The 27550-nt window shown below is 41.3% G+C and overlaps 2 protein-coding genes across 2 annotated transcripts in view; both read right to left on the bottom strand.

Annotated features, from left to right (window-relative positions):
- LOC139547142 (zinc finger protein 625-like) overlaps nt 1-1990 on the bottom strand; it is a 7320-nt gene extending 5330 nt beyond the window's left edge. The window contains exon 1 of the mRNA XM_071356192.1: nt 1368-1990. Within this exon, the coding sequence (XP_071212293.1) occupies nt 1368-1707 (340 nt within the window). The 5' untranslated portion in view covers nt 1708-1990. The remainder of the gene's footprint in view (nt 1-1367) is intronic.
- Nucleotides 1991-9216: 7226 nt separating this feature from the next.
- LOC139546745 (zinc finger protein 135-like) lies at nt 9217-27301 on the bottom strand. The gene is made up of 2 exons (XM_071355491.1): nt 26758-27301; nt 9217-10943 (listed from the first exon to the last, which is right to left on the bottom strand). The coding sequence occupies exons 1-2, from the start codon at nt 27101-27103 to the stop codon at nt 9598-9600; spliced, it is 1692 nt and encodes a 563-aa protein (XP_071211592.1). The 5' UTR covers nt 27104-27301; the 3' UTR covers nt 9217-9597.
- Between the last annotated feature and the right edge of the window lie 249 nt (nt 27302-27550).

Genomic DNA, 27550 nt, shown 5'->3' with positions numbered 1-27550 from the left:
ATGACAACAAGCTCAGTCCGATGATGCTGTGACACACCGCCCCAGACCATGACGGACCCTCCACCTCCAAATCGATCCCACTCCAGAATACAGGCCACGTTTAAACGCTCATTCCTTTGACGATGAACGCGAATCCGACCACCACCCCTGGTGAGACAAAACCGCAACTCGTCAGTGAAGAACACTTTTGCCAGTCCTGTCTGGTCCAGCGACGGTGGGTTTGTGCCCATAGGCGACGTTGTTGCCGGTGATGTCTGGTGAGGACCTTCCTTACAACAGGCCTACAAGCCCTCAGTCCAGCCTCTCTCAGCCTATTGCGGACAGTCTGAGCACTGATGGAGGGATTGTGCGCTCCTGGTGTAACTCGGGCAGTTGTTGTTGCCATCCTGTACCTGTCCCGCAGGTGTGATGTTCGGATGTACCGATCCTGTGCAGGTGTTGTTACACGTGGTCTGCCACTGCGAGGACGATCAGCTGTCCGTCTTGTCTCCCTGTAGCGCTGTCTTAGGCGTCTCACAGTACGGACATTGCAATTTATTGCCCTGGCCACATCTGCAGTCCTCATGCCTCCTTGCAGCATGCATAAGGCATGTTCACACAGATGAGCAGGGACCCTGGGCATCTTTCTTTTGGTGTTTTTCAGAGTCAGTAGAAAGGCCTCTTTAGAGTCCTAAGTTTTCATAACTGTGACCTTAATTGCCTACCGTCTGTAAGCTGTTAGTATCTTAACGACCGCTCCACAGGTGCATGTTCATTAATTGTTTATGGTTCATTGAACAAGCATGGGAAACAGTGTTTAAACCCTTTACAATGAAGATCTAGTAAGTTATTTGGATTTGTACAAATTATCTTTGAAAGACAGGCTTCTGAAAAAGGGATGTTTCTTTTTTGCTGAGTTTACTACTACAAGAGACAGACATGATTAACAGACTATTACTTAGCAAAGCTATATAATAATAGATAATGTCATGTTCACAGACTGAGCAGAGCTCTATAATAGATAGACAATGTCATGTTCACAGGCTGAGCAGAGCTCTATAATAATAGATAATGTCATGTTTACAGGCTGAGTAGAGCTCTATAATAATAGGTAATGGCATGTTTACAGACTGAGCAGAGCTCTATAATAGATCATGAGGACTACAGTATTTAAATCCATGTCATTAATTTGAATGCATTTGATCCATCGTTAACGTTTTGTTGGTGGCCTGCTCTTTAATGGTATACAAACCTTACATTGTAGCTTTAACAATTCCTTCAGTAAATAACAACATATTCAAGTATAAAACGTCAATAGAACGCCCCTTGAAAACCACACATTAGTTCTACTGCAGAGTTTTGCCCGTTTCTAAGATTGTACTACTCACTGGCGTTAATCAGCTCTCCTGTCTCCTTCTCCTCTTTCAATGTGACAGTCATCTCCCCCTCCTCCTCTTTCACTCCAAAAACTGCATCCTCCTCTTTCTCTTCCTCCTCTTCTTTTGCTGTAACATCTTCCTCCTCTTTCACTCTGAACGCGTCTTCCTCTTCTTTCACTGAAACGTCTTTCTCTTCTTCTTTCACTGTAACAGCCTCACCCTCTACTTTTACTGTGACATCCTCTTCTTCCTTCTCCTCTTTCACGACAATGTTCAGCCACATACCGTCTTTCTCCGTCCAGCAGACCCCCTCTCCTTTTGCAGGAGCAGAGTAGCTTAGTGAACTCATGGTCGGAGATGTTAGCTAGCTAACGTAGCTAGTTCGCATGAGCGACAAGCCTAACTTAACCAGCCAGCTGACTAACAACGTAAATATGAAATTAAATGGGGCAACTAGATACGACAGAAGTGTATTTAAAACAGAGTGGTTGATCACCGAAAGTGTCTAAAGAGCTTGACTGTTTCGGGTATTCTGGCTAGCAAGATAACGAGGTGGATAACTAGCTGTTGTTATCGAGGAAGCGTCCCGTCCACTAGATTACGCGTCACACTGAAAGCATCGCCTGAAAGACACATCTCCACCTGCTGACTGGAGTGGGTAATGCAATTGAGAAGAACGTGTATTTTTATATTTGCATGTTGTATTTAAACGCAACATGCAAAAACAGTTCATATAAGGAAATCAGTAAATTGAAATAAATTCATTAGGCCCTAATCTATGGATTTCACATGACTCATCCATGGGTGGGCATAGGCCCACTAACTTGCTCACTAACAGGGATGAGGGGGGGGGTGCAAATAGTCTGGGTAGCCATTCGATTAGATGTTCAGGAGTCTTATGGATTGGGGGTAAAAGCTGTTTGGAAGTCTATTGTTCCTAGACTTGGCACTCCGGTACCGCTTGCTGTGCGGTAGCAGAGAGGACAGTCTATGACTAGGGTGGCTGGAGTCTTTTTTAGGGCCTTCCTCTGACACCGACTGGTATAGAGGTCTTGGATGGCAGGAAGCTTGACCCTGGTGATGTACTGGGCCGTGCGCACTACCCTCTGCAGTGCCTTGCGGTGCCTTGCGGTCGGAGGCCGAGCAGTTGCCATACCAGGCAGTGATGAAACCCGTCAGGATGCTCTCGATGGTACAGCTGTAAAACCTTTTGAGGATCTGAGGACCCATGCCACATATTTTCTCTCAAACATTGAGACATTTGAGAGAAATAAGCTTTTTGTGCTTATGAAAAATTTCAGGGATCTTGTATTTCAGCTCATGAAACTTGGGACCAACATTTTACATGTTGCGTTTATATTTTTGTTCAGTGTATAAAACATAATGTAGATGTATATAATTAACAGACTAGGTCTATACTGCTACTACAGTTTGTTGTTAAAAAGTGGGATTAAAATGGATTTGTAAAAAATAGAACATTAGAAAAAGAAAAAGCGAGTCTTTCTGGGTGAGTCTCTAAGAGCTTTGCACAACTGGATTGTACAACATGTGCCCATTAGTCCTTTTAAAAATTATTCAAGCTCTGTCAAATTGGTTATTGATCATTTCTAGACAACTATTTTCAGGTCTTGCTATAGATTTTCAAGCAGATTTAAGTCAAAACTGTAACTCGGCCACTCAGGAACATTCACTGTCTTCTTGGTAAGCACCTCCAACATATATTTGGCCTTGTGTTTTAGGTTATTGTCCTGCTGAAAGGTGAATTCATCTCCCAGTATCTGGTGGAAAGCAGACTGAACCAGGTTTTCCTTTAGGATTTTGCCTGTGCTTAGCTCTATTCTGTTTATTTTTTATCCTAATAAACTCCCTAGTCCATAACGATTACAAGCATACCCATAACCTGATGCAGCCACCACTATGCTTGAAAATATGGAGAGTGGTACTCAGTAATGTGTTGCATTGGATTTGCCCCAAACATAATACTTTGTATTTCGGAAAAAAATGTGGCTTTGCCACATTTTTTGCAGTATTACTTTTGTTCCTTGGTGCAAACAGGGTGCATGTTTTGGAATATTCTGTACAGTCTTCCTTATTTGTGACTCGTTTCAGGAAACTAGGCGTATGTCAAGCGTCAGAACTTCAGAAGAGAACCATTTGAACGTAAACGTTGAACTTTTTTAATCAAAATGTGTTTTGTTTTTTTGGCAGAAATGCCTTCTGGAACATGTGAACTTTCATGTGCCTTAATAACAAACTTGTATACCATCTGTAAATACGAATAAAATTGTTAAATGTGAACCTAGTTGGTTTAGCCACAGAAAAAAGACAAGCAAACCTTCCTGCTAGCCATGATTGGCTGAGATAATGAGTGGCATGGTTGTAGTAGAACTGCATCAGTGTTGCTCTCCACTTCCTGGAGGACCGAGTTTTGAAATCAGTGAAATTAGAGTATGATAGCTAAGGAGATGGAGAACATTCTGCCGTTTGATTGCAAATATGCAGACGGAGTCAAAAAGAGAACACACAGAAGGCTGTTGTATAAAACACCTGTCTCTGGATAACATCTTCAAACTAAGGGAAACCATGGCATCCATGACAGAGAGGGAGAAGCGTCCATCCATGTATATGGGTAAGAGAGTCTAGCTAGCTACATTTTCAGATATTACGTTTCTAATTTTGTCAAAGTGGTTTTCATTTCAAGTTACAGTGTACTGCTAGCTAGCTAGCTAATGTTACGTGTATGATCTATGTAGTAATATGATTCGTATCTCAGATCTGGAACTCCATATTAAATCCAAATCCACTGCATTGGCAACCCATCATGTAAATGATAACTTGTTCTCAACTGGCCTACCTGGGTTAAATAAAGGTGAAATAAAATACATCAAATAAAATTGGCCTCATGGTGAAATCCCTGAGTGGTTTCCTTCCTCTCCGGCAACCGAGTTAAGGAGGATACCTGTATTTTTGTAGTGACTGGGTGTGTTGATACACCATCCAAAGTGTAATTAATAACTTCACCATGCTCAAGGGGATATTCAATGTCTGCTTTTATTATTTTTACCCATCTACCTTCTTTGTGATGAATTGGAAAACCTCCCAGATCTTTGTGGTTGAATCTATGTTTGAAATTCACTATTCGACTGAGGGACCTTACTAAAAATTGTATGTGTAGGGTACAGAGATGAGGCAGTCATTCAAAAATCATGATAAACACTATTATTGCACACAGAGTCCATGCAACTTATTATGTGACTTATTAAGCACATTTAAGCACACTTATTTAGGCTTGCCATAACAAAGGGGTTGAATACTTATTGACTCAAGACTTTTCAGCTTTAAATTTTTAAATGACATTATGGTATATTGTGTGCCAGAGACACACAAAAAAGTACATTTAAACCATTTTAAATTCAGGCTGTAACACAACAAAATGTGGAAAAAGTCAAGGGGTGTGAATACTTTCTGAAGGCTCTGTACGTGTGAAAAGAGGCTTGTTGCTGTTCACCCAAACCAACACTTTCAGATGGGAATGTCCGTTCTGTTGGTCGATGGCTGTGGTACAGTCCTGTTTCAGATGGGAATGTCCGTTCTGTTGGTCGATGGCTGTGGTACAGTCCTGTTTCAGATGGGAATGTCCGTTCTGTTGGTCGATGGCTGTGGTACAGTCCTGTTTCAGATGGGAATGTCCGTTCTGTTGGTCGATGGCTGTGGTACAGTCCTGTTTCAGATGGGAATGTCCGTTCTGTTGGTCGATGGCTGTGGTACAGTCCTGTTTCAGATGGGAATGTCCGTTCTGTTGGTCGATGGCTGTGGTACAGTCCTGTTTCAGATGGGAATGTCCGTTCTGTTGGTCGATGGCTGTGGTACAGTCCTGTTTCAGATGGGAATGTCCGTTCTGTTGGTCGATGGCTGTGGTACAGTCCTGTTTCAGATGGGAATGTCCGTTCTGTTGGTCGATGGCTGTGGTACAGTACTGTTTCAGATGGGAATGTCCGTTCTGTTGGTCGATGGCTGTGGTACAGTCCTGTTTCAGATGGGAATCTCCATTCTGGTTGTCGATGGCTGTGGTACAGTCCTGTTTCAGATGGGAATGTCCGTTCTGTTGGTCGATGGCTGTGGTACAGTCCTGTTTCAGATGGGAATGTCCGTTCTGTTGGTCGATGGCTGTGGTACAGTCCTGTTTCAGATGGGAATGTCCGTTCTGTTGGTCGATGGCTGTGGTACAGTCCTGTTTCAGATGGGAATGTCCGTTCTGTTGGTCGATGGCTGTGGTACAGTCCTGTTTCAGATGGGAATGTCCGTTCTGTTGGTCGATGGCTGTGGTACAGTCCTGTTTCAGATGGGAATGTCCGTTCTGTTGGTCGATGGCTGTGGTACAGTCCTGTTTCAGATGGGAATGTCCGTTCTGTTGGTCGATGGCTGTGGTACAGTCCTGTTTCAGATGGGAATGTCCGTTCTGTTGGTCGATGGCTGTGGTACAGTCCTGTTTCAGATGGGAATGTCCGTTCTGTTGGTCGATGGCTGTGGTACAGTCCTGTTTCAGATGGGAATGTCCGTTCTGTTGGTCGATGGCTGTGGTACAGTCCTGTTTCAGATGGGAATGTCCGTTCTGTTGGTCGATGGCTGTGGTACAGTCCTGTTTCAGATGGGAATGTCCGATCTGTTGGTCGATGGCTGTGGTACAGTGCTGTTTCAGATGGGAATGTCCGTTCTGTTGGTCGATGGCTGTGGTACAGTCCTGTTTCAGATGGGAATGTCCGTTCTGTTGGTCGATGGCTGTGGTACAGTCCTGTTTCAGATGGGAATGTCCGTTCTGTTGGTCGATGGCTGTGGTACAGTCCTGTTTCAGATGGGAATGTCCGTTCTGTTGGTCGATGGCTGTGGTACAGTCCTGTTTCAGATGGGAATGTCCGATCTGTTGGTCGATGGCTGTGGTACAGTGCTGTTTCAGATGGGAATGTCCGTTCTGTTGGTCGATGGCTGTGGTACAGTCCTGTTTCAGATGGGAATGTCCGCTCTGTTTGTCGATGGCTGTGGTACAGTATGTATATGTTTGTATTATTTGTAGCGTTGTACAGCTAAGCCAAAGTCATCTTCAGACCCAACTCACATTTAAATATCTGGCTGTGTCATTATGACTTTGGAGAATTATTAGACACATTGAACTTATTTCATTTGAACAAATTGTAGGTTTCAAAGCTAAACGTGGAGAAGAAGATAGGGAGAGAAAAAAAAAGACAGATTGGATCCTGAAAAATTGACCCGCAATAACTGATGAGTAGGTTTTTGTTCATCAATGGCAAATTAGTATTTAACAGTGTGCTGATATTGTCATATTTTTTTTTTTTAAGAATATGACTCAAACAGTGTTGTAAAAAGTACCCAAATCAGTATTTAGTAGTGTGTGGGTGTCATGATATTGTTTATAAACAGAATATGACTCATAAACAGGGATGGTAAAAGTACCCAATTGTTATACTAGAGTAAAAGTAAAGATACTTTCATAGACAATTACTCAAGCAGAAGTCACCCAGTGAAATTCTACTTGAGTAAAAGTATTTGGTTTTAAAATATACTTAAGTGTCAACATTAAATGTAATTGCTAAAATATACTTAAGTATCAAAAGTTAAAGTATAAATGATTTCAAATTCCTTATATTAAGCAAACCGGACGGCACGATTTTATTGTTTCTTAAATTTACACTCAGACAGCATTTACAAATGAAGCGTGTGTTTAGTGAGTCCACCAGATCAGAGGTAGTAGGGATGACCAGGGATGTTCTCTTGATAAGTGTGTGAATTACAATATTTTCCTGTCCTGCTAAGCATTCAAAATGTAACGAGTACTTTTGGGTGTCAGGGAAAATGTATGGAGTAAAAAGTACATTATTTTCTTTAGGAATGTAGTGAAGTAAAAGTACAGATACCCCCAAAATACGACTAAAGTAGTACTTCAAGTATTTTTACTTAAGTACTGTACACCGCTGCTTATAAATGACTCATGGCAGAAAGAATGGTGAATATTATTCCAGACACTGACATGGCAGAAAGAATGGTGAATATTATTCCAGACACTGACATGGCAGAAAGAATGGTGAATATTATTCCAGACACTGACATGACAGAAAGAATGGTGAATATTATTCCAGACACTGAAATAGCAGAAAATATTGTTCTACTCACCTAGAGTCATAAAAATGCTTACCATGTGTGTATGTCTTTGCCAAAAAATATAAAAAATGTCTCCCGGTACAATAGCCAGCTCCTCTCAGAAGCAGAGACCTTCTAAGACCCAAAATGTCTCCCGGTACAGTAGCCAGGTCCACCCTTCTAAGACCCAAAATGTCTCCCAGTACAATAGCCAGGTCCTCCCTTCTAAGACCCAAAATGTCTCCCAGTACAGTAGCCAGCTCCTCCCTTCTAAGACCCAAAATGTCTCCCAGTACAGTAGCCAGGTCCTCCCTTCTAAGACCCAAAATGTCTCCCAGTACAGTAGCCAGGTCCTCCCTTCTAAGACCCAAAATGTCTCCCGGTACAGTAGCCAGGTCCTCCCTTCTAAGACCCAAAATGTCTCCCAGTACAGTAGCCAGCTCCTCCCAGAAGCAGAGACCTTCTAAGACCCAAAATGTCTCCCAGTACAGTAGCCAGCTCCTCCCTTCTAAGACCCAAAATGTCTCCCGGTACAGTAGCCAGCTCCTCCCTTCTAAGACCCAAAATGTCTCCCGGTACAGTAGCCAGCTCCTCCTTTCTAAGACCCAAAATGTCTCCCGGTACAGTAGCCAGCTCCTCCCTTCTAAGACCCAAAATGTCTCCCAGTACAGTAGCCAGGTCCTCCCTTCTAAGACCCAAAATGTCTCCCAGTACAGTAGCCAGGTCCTCCCTTCTAAGACACAAAATGTCTCCCAGTACAGTAGCCAGGTCCTCCCTTCTAAGACCCAAAATGTAAAGCCAGCTCCTCCCAGAAGCAGAGAGACCTTCTAAGACCCAAAATGTCTCCCAGTACAGTAGCCAGGTCCTCCCTTCTAAGACCCAAAATGTCTCCCAGTACAGTAGCCAGCTCCTCCCAGAAGCAGAGACCTTCTAAGACCCAAAATGTCTCCCAGTACAGTAGCCAGGTCCTCCCTTCTAAGACCCAAAATGTCTCCCAGTACAGTAGCCAGCTCCTCCCTTCTAAGACCCAAAATGTCTCCCAGTACAGTAGCCAGGTCCTCCCTTTTAAGACCCAAAATGTCTCCCAGTACAGTAGCCAGCTCCTCCCTTTTAAGACCCAAAATGTCTCCCAGTACAGTAGCCAGGTCCTCCCAGAAGCAGAGAGACCTTCTAAGACCCAAAATGTCTCCCAGTACAGTAGCCAGCTCCTCCCTTCTAAGACCCAAAATGTCTCCCGGTACAGTAGCCAGCTCCTCCCTTCTAAGACCCAAAATGTCTCCCAGTACAGTAGCCAGCTCCTCCCTTCTAAGACCCAAAATGTCTCCCGGTACAGTAGCCAGCTCCTCCCTTCTAAGACCCAAAATGTCTCCCGGTACAGTAGCCAGCTCCTCCCTTCTAAGACCCAAAATGTCTCCCGGTACAGTAGCCAGCTCCTCCCTTCTAACTACTCCAAAGATCTGGTCTTTTATAGTCATCAATATTTTACAAGTTTGTTCATTTTACTGATAAGGAGATTATATCCACTTCCTCAGACTCTGTCTCATAGCGATCGCAACGTTGTATCAGTCTCATTATGGTGTCTGTCAGTGTACGGGCAGTTCTTTAAAAAAAAGGTTTTACCTTTATTTAACTAGGCAAGTCAGTTAAAAGTTCTTAAAAAACTTTGAAAAAATTCTTATTTTCAATGACAGCCTAGGAACAGTGGGTTAACTGCCTTGTTTCAGGGGCAGAACAACAGATTTGTACCTTGTCAGCTCAGGGATTCGAACTTGCAACCTTTCGGTTACTAGTCCAACGCTCTAACCACTAGGCTACGCTGCCGCCCCTACAAGTGCCATTGTATCTGTGTCAATGTTGTGAGCAGAGTGTGGGAGCCGTATGTGTGCTCCCTGATGCACTTTGTGTCCATGTGATGTGAAGAATTTGTTTCCACAATATGAGCAGTGGTAAGGAATCTCCCTTGTGTGTGTTACCTCATGGTCTTTCCCTAACTGGGTAAATATCTTTCCACACTGGAAGCACTGGTAAGGTTTCTCTCCGGTGTGGACTCTTTCATGTAATTTCAGTTGCCTTAACCAGGTACATGTCATTCCACAGTGGGAGCAGTTCCAAAAGGCTGCTCCTTAGTGTGTATTTTCTCATGCTGCTTCAGTTTCCCTAACTTCTTAAAACTCCTTTCACAATGAGCACCCTGGAAACGCTTCATTACAGAGTGTGTTAGCTCATGATATTTCAAGGTCCCGGATGAGGTAAAACTCTTTTCACAGTGGGAACAGTGGTAGGGCTTCTCTCCTGAGTGTATTCTCTCGTGTTGTTTCATGTTACTTGACTCTGAGAAACTCTTTCCACACTGGGAGCAATGGTAAGGTTTTTCTCCTGTGTGTGTCCTCTTGTGCTTTTTCAGGTCCCCTGATGAGGTAAATCTCTTTTCACAGTGTGAGCAGTGGTAGGGTTTTTCTCCTGTGTGTATTCCCTTATGTTTTTTCATGTCCCCTAGCTGGGTAAACGTTTTTCCACACTGAGAGCATTGATAGGGCTTGTCTCCTGAGTGTATTCTCTCATGTTTTTTCAGGTTACATGACATGGTGAAATTCTTTCCACACTGGGAGCAATGGTACGGTTTTTCTCCCGTGTGTGTTCTTTTGTGGTATTTCAAGTGTGCAGCTTGGGTAAAACTCTTTCCACACTGGGAGCATTGGTAGGGCTTCTCTCCTGAGTGTGTTCTCCCATGCCGTCTCAGGTGGTTTAATCGGCTAAATCTCTTCCCACAGTCTGAGCACTGGTAAGGTGGTACTCCAGAGTGAATTATTTTATGTTTTTTCAGATAATCCAATGAGGAAAAACTCGACTTTTCTCCTGAGTGTGTCCTCTCATGTTTTTTCAGGTTGCCTAACTCAGTAAAACACTTTCCACACAGGGAGCAGTGGAAAGACTTTTTCCCTGTGTGTGTTCTCTCATGTCGTTTCAGGGACCCTAATCGGGTAAAACTCTTTGCACACTGAGAACAGTTATAAAGTGTCTCGCCTGAATGTATTCTCTTATGTATTTTCAGGTATTCGGAAGAGGAAAATCTCTTTCTACAATTAGTGCATTGGTTAAGCTTCTCTCCTGTGTGTATTCTCTCATGCGTTCTCAAATTCCCTAACTGGGTGCAACTCTTCCCACACTGAGAGCACTGGTAAGGCTTCTCTCCTGTGTGTGTTCTCTTATGGTCTTTAAGGTACCCTAACCGGGTAAAACACATTCCACACTGGCAGCATTTGAAAGGATTTTCTCCTGTGTGTGTTCTCTCATGCCTTTTCAGGTTCCATAACCTGGTATATGTCTTTCCACACTGAGAGCAGTGGTGTTGTCTCGCTGGTTTGGACGTCTCTGGCTCTGATTCGCCTGAAGGAGTCTTCCCACTGTCAGAATGAGAGTCTGGTCTCTCTCCTGCCAAAGACAAAAATAGGCGACTATTTAGTTTAACACTAATGTATCTGTGTTTGGCACTCAGCATTTAGGAGATAGATTAGGGATAAGGCCCTGGACTAGTGTCCAGGACTAGTGTCCTGTCCAGGGGGTGTACTGATACATCAAGATGCCTCACTACAGAAAAAATAAAACGGACTAGGTCTATACTGTTCCTACGTGGTGTAACAATACATCATGTAGATGTATATAATGAACAGACTAGGTCTATACTGCTCCTACATGGTGTAACAATACATCATGTAGATGTATATAATGAACAGACTAGGTCTATACTGTTCCTACGTGGTGTAACAATACATCATGTAGATGTATATAATGAACAGACTAGGTCTATACTGCTCCTACACGGTGTAACAATACATCATGTAGATGTATATAATGAACAGACTAGGTCTATACTGATCCTACATGGTGTAACAATACATCATGTAGATGTATATAATGAACAGACTAGGTCTATACTGCTCCTACATGGTGTAACAATACATCATGTAGATGTATATAATGAACAGACTAGGTCTATACTGTTCCTACAGGGTGTAACAATACATCATGTAGATGTATATAAGGAACAGACTAGGTCTGTACTGCTCCCACGTGGTGTAACAATACATCATGTAGATGTATATAATGAACAGACTAGGTCTATACTGCTCCTACATGGTGTAACAATACATCATGTAGATGTATATAATGAACAGACTAGGTCCATACTGCTCCTACATGGTGTAACAATACATCATGTAGATGTATATAATGAACAGACTAGGTCCATACTGCTCCTACATGGTGTAACAATACATCATGTAGATGTACATAATGAACAGACTAGGTCTATACTGCTCCTACATGGTGTAACAATACATCATGTAGATGTATATAATGAACAGACTAGGTCTATACTGCTCCTACATGGTGTAACAATACATCATGTAGATGTATATAATGAACAGACTAGGTCTATACTGCTCCTACATGGTGTAACAATACATCACACAGATGTATATAATGAACGTCCACTAGTGGCATTCCATATTTGAATTATATTCACACAGAAACATGTTGCATTAATCAAATATTTTTACATTTAGAGCACCTGTGTTTTCTATGACATGGTGGAACTATGGGGCATTCATGTGCTCCTGGGAAACTGGGAAGTCCGACATGATTATGGTTCAAGTGCTTTTGAAGTCAGACCAATTCTTCAACTTATACGATTTTAGCTAGCTTGATAAGAGAAGCTAACATTGCTAATAATAAAGTTACCTAGCTTATTTAAAGTAACTGTCCACTGTTTCCAGATTTCTACAAAATATGACCTATAAATAAGTACAATATGAGTTAAATAGTTTTTCCCAAAAAAGTGTAAATAGGTTAAAAAGCAGCTTTTCTGTGTTGGAATGGTGTGGGCGTACAACAACAACGGAACGGTGTGGGCGTATAAAGGTCCTAAAAAATATTCATGCAAGTAGACTGCTGATTGGACAGCTCATCCTTCTCAGGAGGATGACATCATCCTCTATGTCAGTGGTTCCCAACTCCAGTCCTCCAGTACCCCCAACAGCACACATTTTATGTGGCTCCAGACACCTGATTCTACTTGTCAACTAATAATCAACCCCTCAATGAGTCTATACTCAACATCCCATTAGAGAGCAAAATATATATATATTTTTTTAAACGTGATTTTAAGCTCTACATCAGGGGTGTCAAAGTCAAATGGACGGAGGGCCAAATAAAAAATTTAGCTACAAGCCGAGGGCCGGACTGTTCGAATGTTCATTGAAAAATTTTTAAATGACGCATATAGTCTAGTGAACCTAATTGAACCTACTGAAAACCTAACAAATATATTCCAATATGATCAGATAAATAAAGCAATATTTTCTTATGGCTCTGTCAGTAATCTTTAATTTTCAACAGACACAAAAGACAAATTTCCTTTATATAAAAATCCCCATAACATGAACATTAAATGAAAGAAACCGGTATTCAAGGCACCATCAGTAGCCTATATTTTCTATTTTAGCAAAAGTGGGCTAAATTTACTTCAAAGAAAAAAACAATAATAGCAATTTTCTATCATCCACTCAACTGAAATATTTTTAAAATATAATTGGATTGAAATACAATAAAATAAAGTGCAAAAATCTATTAATCAAAAACAACACTTTGTTTAAGGAGAAGTAACATGCAGTGAAAACAAATATTAAACTTTAACTTTTAAACTTGAACTGAGTAAAAACTCTAAATATGTGATTGCACAGTAATGTTCACTTGTTTGAGGTTGAGGGTGATACTTGGTGGTGTCCCATCTTTTCCACAAGTTCATCAATGTTCGGGGTAAGGCTCTGAGCTGAGGAAATCCTCAGAATTGAGTGGAGGTGTTCAGCAGTAAGTCGACTTCTGTGTGATGTTTTGTTCAGGTTCATCAAAGAAAACAGTTGTTCACACAGGTATGTGCTGCCAAACATAGACAACGTTTGAGCAGCCTGGATGCGCAGCTGGGGCATTGTGTCGGGGAGGAAACGGGCGAACTCCGCAGCACCCACTGCCGCATATTTTGCCCTCAGTGCATCATTGCATTGGAGGTCAATCAACTCCATTTGGAGGTTTGGTGGTGAGCTTTCCACGTCAACAGCAAATGGGTTACCGAGCAGTTCCAACCTGCTTTTTTGTGCTTCAAAGTCAGCAAATCGGCGTCGAAAGTCAGCGGCAAGCATACCTATTTTATCAGCCAACTGTGCGCTCGGGAACGCACTGGTAGAGAGCTTCTCTTTCATGGTCTGGCAGCTGGGAAAGTGGCTCAAATTTTCTTTCCGCATCTGCGTCTCCCACAGAGTCAGTTTGGTTTTAAATGCCTTCACTGTACTGTACATATCAGAGATGACATGATCCCGACCCTGCAGCTGCAAGTTCATTGCATTCAGATGACTCGTAATGTCACACAGAAAAGCCATTTCACACAGAAACATTTCGTCTCGGAGTTGTGTTGTGTCTTTCCCTTTGCTGTCCAAGAACAGACAAATCTCCTCACGAAGCTCGAAACATCTTTGAAGCACCTTTCCCTGGCTTAGCCATCGCACCTCTGTGTGATAAGGCAAATCACCATGCTCCGTTTCTAACTCCGTCAGAAATGCCTTGAACTGGCGGTGATTCAAACCTTTGGCTCTGATAAAGTTAACTGTGCGCGTGATGATGCTCATTACATGCTCCATTTTCAAGGCTTTACCGCACAACGCTTCCTGGTGTATGATACAATGATAAGCTGTCAGCTCACCTGTCGCGTTTTCCTCTTGCATCTTTTCCCGTATCTTCGCCACCAGTCCGCTCCTGTGTCCACACATCGCAGGTGCTCCGTCGGTTGTCAAACCCACGAGTTTTTCCCAAGGCAGCTCCATCTCATTTACACAGCAGCCTACTGCTCGGTGCGTCACCGTTGCATTGTGGGAAATGTAGTATTGGTGCGTGTAAAAGATCTGCGGGCTGCCGGCTTGCTGCGGTCTGCGGGCCGGTTCTAATAATAAATCAAGATCATCCCAGGGGCCGTAAAAAACCTTCTCGCGGGCCGGATGTGGCCCGCGGGCCTTGACTCTGACATATATGCTCTACATCATTTGTTTTTAAAATCTCAATGGTGTCTTTAAGGCCTTAGTTGTTTAGGTTATAGCCTAAAATAATACATACTGATCATATTGAAATATCTATGATACCACATCACACCTGCCCGCCCGACTAGCATCGCTACTCTGGACGGTTCGGACTTAGGTATTTGTAATGGTCCACATATTCTATGTGTCTGGTTAGACTGCAAACTCTCCTTCCAGACTCATATTAAGCATCTCCAATCCAAAATTAAATCTAGAATCAGCTTCCTATTTCGCAACAAAGCATCCTTCACTCATGCTGCCAAACATACCCTCGTAAAACTGACTATCCTACCGATCCTCGACTTCGGCGATGTCGTTTACAAAATAGCCTCCAACACTCTACTCAGCAAATTGGATGCAGTCTATCACAGTGCCATCTGTTTTGTCACCAAAGCCCCATATACTACCCACCACTGCGACCTGTATGCTCTCGTTGGCTGGCCCTCGCTTCATATTCGGCGCCAAACCCACTGGCTCCAGGTCATCTACAAGTCTCTTCTAGGTAAAGCCCCACCTTATCTCAGCTCACTGGTCACCATAGCAGCACCCACCCATAGCACGCGCTCCAGCAGGCATATTTCACTGGTCACCCCCAAAGCCAGTTCCTCCTTTGGCCGCTGTTACGGATACAAGTATTCTGTGTGTATCCTGTGTATTTCTTTTCTCCCTTCTCCCCTACTCACAGGTGACCATCATCATTCCCCAATCAGTCATCAATCAGTCGCTAATCAGAAGACACCTGCTCCTTTTCTCCTACCCAATCACAGTCCCTTTCCCTTGGTTTAAAAACCCTGTCAGTTGTGTTCTCTACAGCTCAATCGCTCTGTAAATGCCATATGTTGTAGATCTCTTGTGTGGTTTAGGATACATATCACTTTGTCCCCACCTGTGAGTATTGTTTTTGGTTATGGTGTTTGAGTGTTTGTTTGATGGTGCTAAAAGGGGGTAAGCAGACAATTCGCCCATGGGCATACACTACCCGTAGGTAAACTTTGTTAAATACACTAGTTAGAACTGGGCAGACCACCCACTGTATTTTTGGTTAGTTAGTTAGACTAGCCTATTTCAACAACAGCTATCTTAGGGGTGTTTTTGGATGCTTAATGTTTCATTCCTTGGGTCCAGCTCAGCCCCTTTTCCTGCCCCCCCCCCCCCCCATTACCGTGTGTTTACCGAATAAACCCTGAGTTTGACGGTAGATTTAAGTTGTCGTGGTTATTTGTTCTCAGTGTTACGTTTTCACTATTATAATTTGCGTGAGTTGTGTTACGGGTCCCATTACCATCCCCCCTAGATTGTCGGGCCAAAGGGATTCGTAACAGCCGCCTTTCCTTTCAGTTCTCTGCTGCCAATGACTGGAACGAACTGCAAAAATCCCTGAAGCTGGAGACTCATATCTCCCTCACTAACTTTAAGCACCAGCTGTCGGAGCAGCTCACAGATCACTGAACCTGTACATAGCCCATCTGTAAATAGCCCATCCAACTACCTCATCCCCACTGTTATTTATTTTGCTCCTTTGCACCCCAGTATCTCTACTTGCACACTCATCTTCTGCACATCTACCATTCCAGTGTTTAATTGCCATATTGTAATTATTTCGCCACTATGGCCTATTTATTGCCTTACCTCCCTTATCCTAACTCATTTGCACACACTGTATATAGACTTTTTCTATTGTGTTATTGACTGTATGTTTGTTTATTCCATGTGTAACTCTGTGTTGTTGTTTGTGTCGCACTGCTTTGCTTTATCTTGGCCAGGTCGCAGTTGTAAAATGAGAACTACCTGGTTAAATAAAGGTGAAATAAAAAATGTAAAAAATAAATCAAATACAGCCTTTAGTATCACCACCAACTCATGTCTGATTTCAGGACATTTGGTTGGAATGTTGCCTTTCAGTTTCTTTTCAAATGATGAAGAGGACAGAATCAAGACGAGGAAGGATCATTTTGTTTTTTTTAAATAATACACACATATATATATATATATAAAAAGCTTGCCTCAGGTTATTTAATTTACACAATAAGGATTTGTGAATTATCATGAATAACACAAGGGCTGTTGTTGTTATTCACCATAATCCACAGGTTTGAGTCCCTTATTGCATTTAGAAAACATTTTTAAAAAGTTCACCTACATGTTTTCATTAAAAACATGATTTTAATGAGTAGGAGAGATAAGAGGGCAATTGGACTTTTTTGGTGTGTTTTACTCAATTTCTCAAACACTTGAACTCGGCAAATTCATTGTTTTATATAACAAACGTACATCTGTCTCATAATCATTCATACCATTTATAGGTCTGTGCATGAAACAGTCAGATCACAATATTGATTTCAGTCCGAGAAGTCTGGACTTTACATTTGCCCCCCGTGCCAGGGCCAATTGTAACAGTCGCTGGGGGTCAAATGTAACACCGACATTTTTTACTAAAGACATTTACTTAACTTCAAAACCATTCATGTTTATGAATTATCATAGACATATGTAATGATTTTGCTAGAAATATACGTATTTTTATGTACATAACCAATATTTACATTAACAGCCCTGTTTTTGCATTGTCATTCAGTTCCTCTCAAAACATCTGTCTGATGGCCATCATGGTTCCCATATCTGTTTAGAACTTGTTTGGCTTCTACAGGACCCCAAGGCTGGTTAAAGTGAGTATATGATCGTTCAACTTGTTTGGTTGCTACAGGACCCCAAGGCTGGTTAAAGTGAGTATATGATCGTTCAACTTGTTTGGCTTCTACAGGACCCCAAGGCTGGTTAAAGTGAGTATATGATCGTTCAACTTGTTTGGCTTCTACAGGACCCCAAGGCTGGTTAAAGTGAGTATATGATCATTCAACTTGTTTGGCTTCTACAGGACCCCAAGGCTGGTTAAAGTGAGTATATGATCGTTCAACTTGTTTGGCTTCTACAGGACCCCAAGGCTGGTTAAAGTGAGTATATGATCGTTCAACTTGTTTGGCTGTTACAGGAACCCAAGGCTAGTTAAAGTTAGTATATGATCATTCATGTATAATTTATACTATCCTAAAGTTAAAATCACTAGTTGTTTTCATAATTTGGCTGCTTGGCTTAGGGCAATGTTAACACTGCGTTGGGGGGCAATTGTAACAAGGTGTTAACCAACCCGGCTGTCATGACAACACCTTGTGTGTCTAGCAAGAGACAACAATAGCGGAACATGTCAATCATGTTTAGCCAACAGATAGTGATGGAAATCATGCTCGTTTGAGTTCTTGGACATTAATGTTCAGGACAGTATAAGGAAAATAAAGCCGGCGGGGGAAAAAAACGACATTCACCCCTAAAAAACAAACATTTGAAAATAGTGAGATGTTTGGCTGAAACTTTGAAAACAGGAAGTGAATCTAAATGGACATGTACTGGATGAGATTCATCAGTTTATCTTGTTTCTGTTTGGAGAAATTCCAAAGTTTTATAACTGCCCCTCGTCTCCCCTAAATGAGTTTTATTTCATCCTTCCAGCAGGGGATATAGTGTGGACATACAGTGTATTCAGAAAGTATTCAGACCCCTTTACTTTTCTTGTTTTACGTTACAGCTTTATTCTAAAATTGATCAAATTGTTGTTTTTTCCCCTCATCAATCTACACACAATAATGACAAAGCAAAAACAGGTTTTTAGACATTTTTGCACCCAAAAAAAATGAAATATTACATTTACATAAGTATTCAGACCCTTTTCAGGACTTTGTTGAAGCACATTTGGCAGCGATTACAGCCTCTGATCTTCTTGGGAATGACCCTACAAGCTTGGCACACCTGCATTTGGGGAGTTTCTCCCATTCTTCTCTGCAGATCCTCTCAAGCTCTGTCAGGTTGGATGGGGAGCGTCACTGCATGACGCTCTGAGGTTTCCTCCAGACGTGACGCTTGGCATTCAGGCCATAGAGTTCAATCTTGGTTTCATCAGACCAGAGAATCTTGTTTCTCATGGTCTGAGAGTCTTTCAGTGCCTTTTGGCAAACTCCTAGCAGGCTGTCATGTGCCTTTTACTGAGGAGTGGCTTCCGTCTGGCCACTACCATAAAGGCCTGATTGGTGGAGTGCTGCAGAGATGGTTGTCCTTCTGGAAGGTTCTCCCTTCTCCACAAAGGAACTCTGGATTTCTGTCAGAGTGACCATCGGGTTCTTGGTCACCTCCCTGACCAAGGCCCTTCTCCCCTGATTGCACAGTTTGACTGGGAAGCCAGCTCTAGGAAGAGTCTTGGTGGTTCCAAACTTCCTCCATTTAAGAATGATGGAGGCCACTGTGTTCTTGGGGACCTTCAGTGGTGCAGACATTTTTTGGTACCCTTCCCCAGATCTGTGCCTCGACACAATCCTGTCTCTGAGCTCTACTGACAATTCCTTCGACCTCATGGCTTGGTTTTTTACTCTGATATGCACTTTCAACTATGGGACCTTATATAGACAGGTGTGTGCCTTTCCAAATCATGTCCAATCAATTGAATTTATCACAGGTGGACTCCAAGTTGTAGAAACATCTGAAGGATGATCAATGGAAACAGGATGCACCTGAGCTCAATTGAGTCTCACAGCAAAGGGTCTGAATACTTATATAAATAAGGTATGTGTTTTTTATTTTTAATACATTTGCAAACATTTCTAAACACCTGTTTTCGTTTAGTCATTATGGGGTAATGCGTGTAGATTGATGATACTTTTTATTTATTTAGTCCATTTTAGAATATGGCTGTAATGTAACAAAATGTAGAAATAGTCAAGGGGTCTGAATACTTCCCAAAATGCACTGTAACAGTATATTAACCTAAGAGTACTTCCCGAATGCACTGTAACAGTATATTAACCTAAGAGTACTTCCTGAATGCACTGTAACAGTATATTAACCTAAGAGTACTTCCTGAATGCACTGTAACAGTATATTAACCTAAGAGTACTTCCCGAATGCACTGTAACAGTATATTAACCTAAGAGTACTTCCCGAATGCACTGTAACAGTATATTAACCTAAGAGTACTTCCCAAATGCACTGTAACAGTATATTAACCTAAGAGTACTTCCCAAATGCACTGTAACAGTATATTAACCTAAGAGTACTTCCCGAATGCACTGTAACAGTATATTGACCTAAGAGTACTTCCCAAATGCACTGTAACAGTATATTAACCTAAGAGTACTTCCCGAATGCACTGTAACAGTATATTGACCTAAGAGTACTTCCCAAATGCACTGTAACAGTATATTGACCTAAGAGTACTTCCCAAATGCACTGTAACAGTATATTAACCTAAGAGTACTTCCCGAATGCACTGTAACAGTATATTGACCTAAGAGTACTTCCAAAATGCACTGTACAGTATATTAACCTAAGAGTACTTCCCAAATGCACTGTAACAGTATATTAACCTAAGAGTACTTCCCGAATGCACTGTAACAGTATATTGACCTAAGAGTACTTCCCAAATGCACTGTAACAGTATATTGACCTAAGAGTACTTCCCGAATGCACTGTAACAGTATATTGACCTAAGAGTACTTCCCGAATGCACTGTAACAGTATATTAACCTAAGAGTACTTCCTGAATGCACTGTAACAGTATATTGACCTAAGTGTACTTCCCGAATGCACTGTAACAGTATATTAACCTAAGAGTACTTCCCAAATGCACTGTAACAGTATATTAACCTAAGAGTACTTCCCGAATGCACTGTAACAGTATATTGACCTAAGAGTACTTCCCAAATGCACTGTACAGTATATTAACCTAAGAGTACTTCCCAAATGCACTGTAACAGTATATTAACCTAAGAGTACTTCCCGAATGCACTGTAACAGTATATTGACCTAAGAGTACTTCCAAAATGCACTGTACAGTATATTAACCTAAGAGTACTTCCCAAATGCACTGTAACAGTATATTAACCTAAGAGTACTTCCCAAATGCACTGTAACAGTATATTGACCTAAGAGTACTTCCCAAATGCACTGTAACAGTATATTGACCTAAGAGTACTTCCCAAATGCACTGTAACAGTATATTGACCTAAGAGTACTTCCCAAATGCACTGTAACAGTATATTGACCTAAGAGTACTTCCCAAATGCACTGTACAGTATATTAACCTAAGAGTACTTCCCGAATGCACTGTAACAGTATATTGACCTAAGAGTACTTCCCAAATGCACTGTAACAGTATATTAACCTAAGAGTACTTCCCAAATGCACTGTAACAGTATATTAACCTAAGAGTACTTCCCAAATGCACTGTAACAGTATATTGACCTAAGTGTACTTCCCAAATGCACTGTAACAGTATATTAACCTAAGAGTACTTCCCAAATGCACTGTAACAGTATATTGACCTAAGGGTACTTCCCAAATGCACTGTAACAGTATATTGACCTAAGAGTACTTCCCAAATGCACTGTAACAGTATATTAACCTAAGAGTACTTCCCAAATGCACTGTAACAGTATATTGACCTAAGAGTACTTCCCAAATGCACTGTAACAGTATATTGACCTAAGAGTACTTCCCAAATGCACTGTAACAGTATATTGACCTAAGAGTACTTCCTGTATGCACTGTAACAGTATATTGACCTAAGAGTACTTCCTGTATGCACTGTAACAGTATATTAACCTAAGAGTACTTCCCAAATGCACTGTAACAGTATATTGACCTAAGAGTACCTCCCGAATGCACTGTAACAGTATATTGACCTAAGAGTACTTCCCGAATGCACTGTAACAGTATATTGACCTAAGAGTTATGAAAGTTGGTAGAATTATCTTCATAATGATTCCACACCTGTATTTTCTCCAAAGGGTGCTTCAACGAAGTATTCACTCTGGGGTGAATTTGTAATTAAAATTTAAAAATATATATATACTGTAACAGTATATTGACCTAAGAGTACTTCCCAAATGCACTGTAACAGTATATTAACCTAAGAGTACTTCCCAAATGCACTGTAACAGTATATTGACCTAAGAGTACTTCCCAAATGCACTGTAACAGTATATTAACCTAAGAGTACTTCCCAAATGCACTGTAACAGTATATTGACCTAAGGGTACTTCCCAAATGCACTGTAACAGTATATTGACCTAAGAGTACTTCCCAAATGCACTGTAACAGTATATTAACCTAAGAGTACTTCCCAAATGCACTGTAACAGTATATTGACCTAAGAGTACTTCCCAAATGCACTGTAACAGTATATTGTCCTAAGAGTACTTCCCAAATGCACTGTAACAGTATATTGACCTAAGAGTACTTCCCGAATGCACTGTAACAGTATATTGACCTAAGAGTTATGAAAGTTGGTAGAATTATCTTCATAATGATTCCACACCTGTATTTTCTCCAAAGGGTGCTTCAACGAAGTATTCACTCTGGGGTGAATTTGTAATTAAAATTTAAAAAAATATATATATATACTGTAACAGTATATTGACCTAAGAGTACTTCCCAAATGCACTGTAACAGTATATTGACCTAAGTGTACTTCCCAAATGCACTGTAACAGTATATTAACCTAAGAGTACTTCCCAAATGCACTGTAACAGTATATTGACCTAAGTGTACTTCCCAAATGCACTGTAACAGTATATTAACCTAAGAGTACTTCCCAAATGCACTGTAACAGTATATTGACCTAAGTGTACTTCCCAAATGCACTGTAACAGTATATTAACCTAAGAGTACTTCCCAAATGCACTGTAACAGTATATTGACCTAAGTGTACTTCCCAAATGCACTGTAACAGTATATTGACCTAAGTGTACTTCCCAAATGCACTGTAACAGTATATTAACCTAAGAGTACTTCCCAAATGCACTGTAACAGTATATTGACCTAAGTGTACTTCCCAAATGCACTGTAACAGTATATTGACCTAAGTGTACTTCCCAAATGCACTGTAACAGTATATTAACCTAAGAGTACTTCCCAAATGCACTGTAACAGTATATTGACCTAAGTGTACTTCCCAAATGCACTGTAACAGTATATTGACCTAAGTGTACTTCCCAGATGCACTGTAACAGTATATTGACCTAAGTGTACTTCCCAGATGCACTGTAACAGTATATTGACCTAAGTGTACTTCCCGAATGCACTGTAACAGTATATTAACCTAAGAGTACTTCCCAAATGCACTGTAACAGTATATTAACCTAAGAGTACTTCCCGAATGCACTGTAACAGTATATTGACCTAAGGGTACTTCCCAGATGCACTGTAACAGTATATTGACCTAAGAGTACTTCCCAAATGCACTGTAACAGTATATTAACCTAAGAGTACTTCCCAGATGCACTGTAACAGTATATTGACCTAAGTGTACTTCCCAGATGCACTGTAACAGTATATTAACCTAAGAGTACTTCCCGAATGCACTGTAACAGTATATTAACCTAAGAGTACTTCCCAAATGCACTGTAACAGTATATTAACCTAAGAGTACTTCCCAAATACACTGTAACAGTATATTGACCTAAGAGTACTTCCCGAATGCACTGTAACAGTATATTGACCTAAGGGTACTTCCCGAATGCACTGTAACAGTATATTAACCTAAGGGTACTTCCCGAATGCACTGTAACAGTATATTGACCTAAGTGTACTTCCCAGATGCACTGTAACAGTATATTAACCTAAGAGTACTTCCCAAATACACTGTAACAGTATATTGACCTAAGAGTACTTCCCGAATGCACTGTAACAGTATATTGACCTAAGGGTACTTCCCGAATGCACTGTAACAGTATATTAACCTAAGGGTACTTCCCGAATGCACTGTAACAGTATATTGACCTAAGTGTACTTCCCAGATGCACTGTAACAGTATATTAACCTAAGAGTACTTCCCGAATGCACTGTAACAGTATATTAACCTAAGAGTACTTCCCAGATGCACTGTACAGTATATTAACCTAAGTGTACTTCCCAGATGCACTGTAACAGTATATTGACCTAAGTGTACTTCCCAGATGCACTGTAACAGTATATTGACCTAAGAGTACTTCCCAAATACACTGTAACAGTATATTAACCTAAGTGTACTTCCCAGATGCACTGTAACAGTATATTGACCTAAGTGTACTTCCCAGATGCACTGTAACAGTATATTGACCTAAGTGTACTTCCCAGATGCACTGTAACAGTATATTAACCTAAGAGTACTTCCCGAATGCACTGTAACAGTATATTAACCTAAGAGTACTTCCCAAATACACTGTAACAGTATATTGACCTAAGAGTACTTCCCGAATGCACTGTAACAATATATTGACCTAAGGGTACTTCCCGAATGCACTGTACAGTATATTAACCTAAGGGTACTTCCCGAATGCACTGTACAGTATATTAACCTAAGAGTACTTCCCGAATGCACTGTAACAGTATATTAACCTAAGAGTACTTCCCGAATGCACTGTAACAGTATATTAACCTAAGAGTACTTCCCAAATGCACTGTAACAGTATATTGACCTAAGAGTACTTCCCAAATGCACTGTAACAGTATATTGACCTAAGAGTACTTCCCAAATGCACTGTAACAGTATATTGACCTAAGAGTACTTCCCGAATGCACTGTAACAGTATATTGACCTAAGAGTACTTCCCGAATGCACTGTAACAGTATATTGACCTAAGAGTACTTCCCGAATGCACTGTACAGTATATTAACCTAAGAGTACTTCCCAAATGCACTGTAACAGTATATTGACCTAAGAGTACTTCCCAAATGCACTGTAACAGTATATTGACCTAAGAGTACTTCCTGTATGCACTGTACAGTATATTAACCTAAGAGTACTTCCCGAATGCACTGTAACAGTATATTAACCTAAGAGTACTTCCCAAATGCACTGTAACAGTATATTAACCTAAGAGTACTCCCCAAATGCACTGTAACAGTATATTAACCTAAGAGTTATGAAAGTTGGTAGAATTATGTTCATAATGATTCCACACCTGTATTTTCTCCAAAGGGTGCTTCAACCAAGTATTCACTCTGGGGTGAGTTTGTAATTAAAATTTTAAAAAATATACAGTGGGGAGAACAAGTATTTGATACACTGCCGATTTTGCAGGTTTTCCTACTTACAACGCATGTAGAGGTCTGTAATTTTTATCATAGGTACACTTCAACTGTGAGAGACGGAATCTAAAACAAAAATCCAGAAAATCACATTGTATAATTTTTAAGTAATTAATTTGCATTTTATTGCATGACATAAGTATTTGATACATCAGAAAAGCAGATCTTAATATTTGGTACAGAAACCTCTGTTTGCAAATACACAGATCAAACGTTTCCTGTAGTTCTTGACCAGGTTTGCACACACTGCAGCAGGGATTTTGGCCCACTCCTCCATACAGACCTTCTCCAGATCCTTCAGGTTTCGGTGCTGGCGCTGGGCAATACGGACTTTCAGCTCCCTCCAAAGATTTTCTATTGGGTTCAGGTCTGGAGACTGGCTAGGCCACTCCAGGACCTTGAGATGTTTCTTACGGAGCCACTCCTTAGTTGCCCTGGCTGTGTGTTTCGGGTTGTTGTCATGCTGGAAGACCCAGCCACGACCCATCTTCAATGTTCTTACTGAGGGAAGGAGGTTGTTGGCCAAGATCTCGCGATACATGGCCCCATCCATCCTCCCCTCAATACGGTGCAGTCGTCCTGTCCCCTTTGCAGAAAAGCATCCCCAAAGAATGATGTTTCCACCTCCATGCTTCACGGTTGGGATGGTGTTCTTGGGGTTGTACTCATCCTTCTTCTTCCTCCAAACACGGCGAGTGGAGTTTAGACCAAAAAGCTCTATTTTTGTCTCATCAGACCACATGACCTTCTCCCATTCCTCCTCTGGATCATCCAGATGGTCATTGGCAAACTTCAGACGGGCCTGGACATGCGCTGGCTTGAGCAGGGGGTCCTTGCGTGCACTGCAGGATTTTAATCCATGACGGCGTAGTGTGTTACTAATGGTTTTCTTTGAGACTGTGGTCCCAGCTCTCTTCAGGTCATTGGGCAGGTCCTGCCATGTAGTTCTGGGCTGATCCCTCACCTTCCTCATGATCATTGATGCCCCACGAGGTGAGATCTTGCATGGAGCCCCAGACCGAGGGTGATTGACCGTCATCTTGAACTTCTTCCATTTTCTAATAATTGCGCCAACAGTTGTTGCCTTCTCACCAAGCTGCTTGCCTATTGTCCTGTAGCCCATCCCAGCCTTGTGCAGGTCTACAATTTTATCCCTGATGTCCTTACACAGCTCTCTGGTCTTGGCCATTGTGGAGAGGTTGGCGTCTGTTTGATTGAGTGTGTGGACAGGTGTCTTTTATACAGGTAACGAGTTCAAACAGGTGCAGTTAATACAGGTAATGAGTGGAGAACAGGAGGGCTTCTTAAAGAAAAACTAACAGGTCTGTGAGAGCCGGAATTCTTACTGGTTGGTAGGTGATCAAATACTTATGTCATGCAATAAAATGCAAATTAATTACTTAAAAATTATACAATGTGATTTTCTGGATTTTTGTTTTAGATTCCGTCTCTCACAGTTGAAGTGTACATATGATAAAATTACAGACCTCTACATGCTTTGTAAGTAGGAAAACTTGCAAAATCGGCAGTGTATCAAATACTTGTTCTCCCCACTGTATATATATAATGTTTCTTTCACTTTGGAAATGTGGAGCAGATTGTGTAGGTAAGTAAGGACAAATATCAAATGTAATCCCTTTTTTTTGTTTTACTTTTAGGGCAGCAAAATACAGACTATCATTAGTCACTGTAGCAAGGTTTATCCAAATGCCCTCTGTTGGAAACCATATAGTTGACTAGATCTATGGGGTTGTCCTGTCTAGACGCTTTTTTTACAGGAATGGGGGAAGGATTGTTGATATCCATTTTATGAATTGTGAATGTGTAGGTAATATAATGGGAAGCCTTTTATCCATTAACGTTTGGTTGGTTGACCACCACTCTTTGTGCCTTTAAACAGTTCCTACAATACAGAACAACATAGTCAAGTGTAGAATGCTCTTTTAAAAAACAGACATTAGTTCAACAACTGCAGAATTTGTGGCCCTATTTTTTAATATGGTACTTACTGGTGTTAATCAGATTTCCAGTCTTCTCTAATTCTCCCTCTTCCTCATCCAATGTGACAGTAATCTCCCCTTCCTCCTTCACTCCACACACTTCTTCCACTGTGACCGCCAACTCCCCCTCCTCTTTCACTCCAAACACTGCATCCTGCTCTTTCTCCTCCTTCACGCTGTAAGCTTCTTCTTTCACTGTAACGTCTTTTTCTTCTTCTTTCACTGTAACAGCCTCATCCTCTACTTCTTGTTTTATTGTGACATCCTCCTCTTCCTCCTCCTCTTTCACGAGAGATTCTTTCTCCGTCCAGCAGACCCCTTCTTCTTTAGCAGGGGAGTAGTTTAGTGAACTCATGGTAGCTAGCTAACGTTAGCTGGTTAGCATTAATGATTAGCCTAGTGCTACTGCTGATTTAACCAGTCAGCTAGCTGACTACTAGCAACGTAAAATGAAATTAAATGCGGCAACCATACACCGACAGTGGCTCAAGAATTTTAGTGTTTCGGCTGTTAGCTAGCAAGCTACTGGGGTGGATGACTAGCTGTTGTTGAAGAAGCGTCCTGTCCACTAGATTATACGTCACGCTGGTAGCTTCACCTGAAATACACACGTCGCCATCTGCTGACTAAAGTCGATAACGCAGTTGAGAGAATTAAACATGTTTTTATTTTTTTGTTTATTTTTATTAAATAGTAATATTATATTGCGACATACAAAGAGAAGTACGGTGGCGTATGCCGCCACTCCAATAAAAAAATATATATAATGACGAGATAAGATCACGTTATTAGGAAATAATTC

Source organism: Salvelinus alpinus, chromosome 2 (assembly GCF_045679555.1).
Source record: "Salvelinus alpinus chromosome 2, SLU_Salpinus.1, whole genome shotgun sequence".
In the NCBI taxonomy this organism is placed as follows: domain Eukaryota; kingdom Metazoa; phylum Chordata; class Actinopteri; order Salmoniformes; family Salmonidae; genus Salvelinus; species Salvelinus alpinus.
This window is presented reverse-complemented; position numbering and strand designations above follow the sequence as displayed.

Excerpts from the sequence above, each read along its gene's own strand:
- LOC139546745 (XM_071355491.1), bottom strand. The coding sequence starts at position 27,103 with ATGAGTTCACTAAACTACTCCCCTGCTAAAGAAGAAGGGGTCTGCTGG. Across the intron at positions 10,944-26,757 it reads TGGAAATCTGATTAACACCA|GAGAGAGACCAGACTCTCAT; the intron begins GTAAGTACCATA and ends TGTCTTTGGCAG.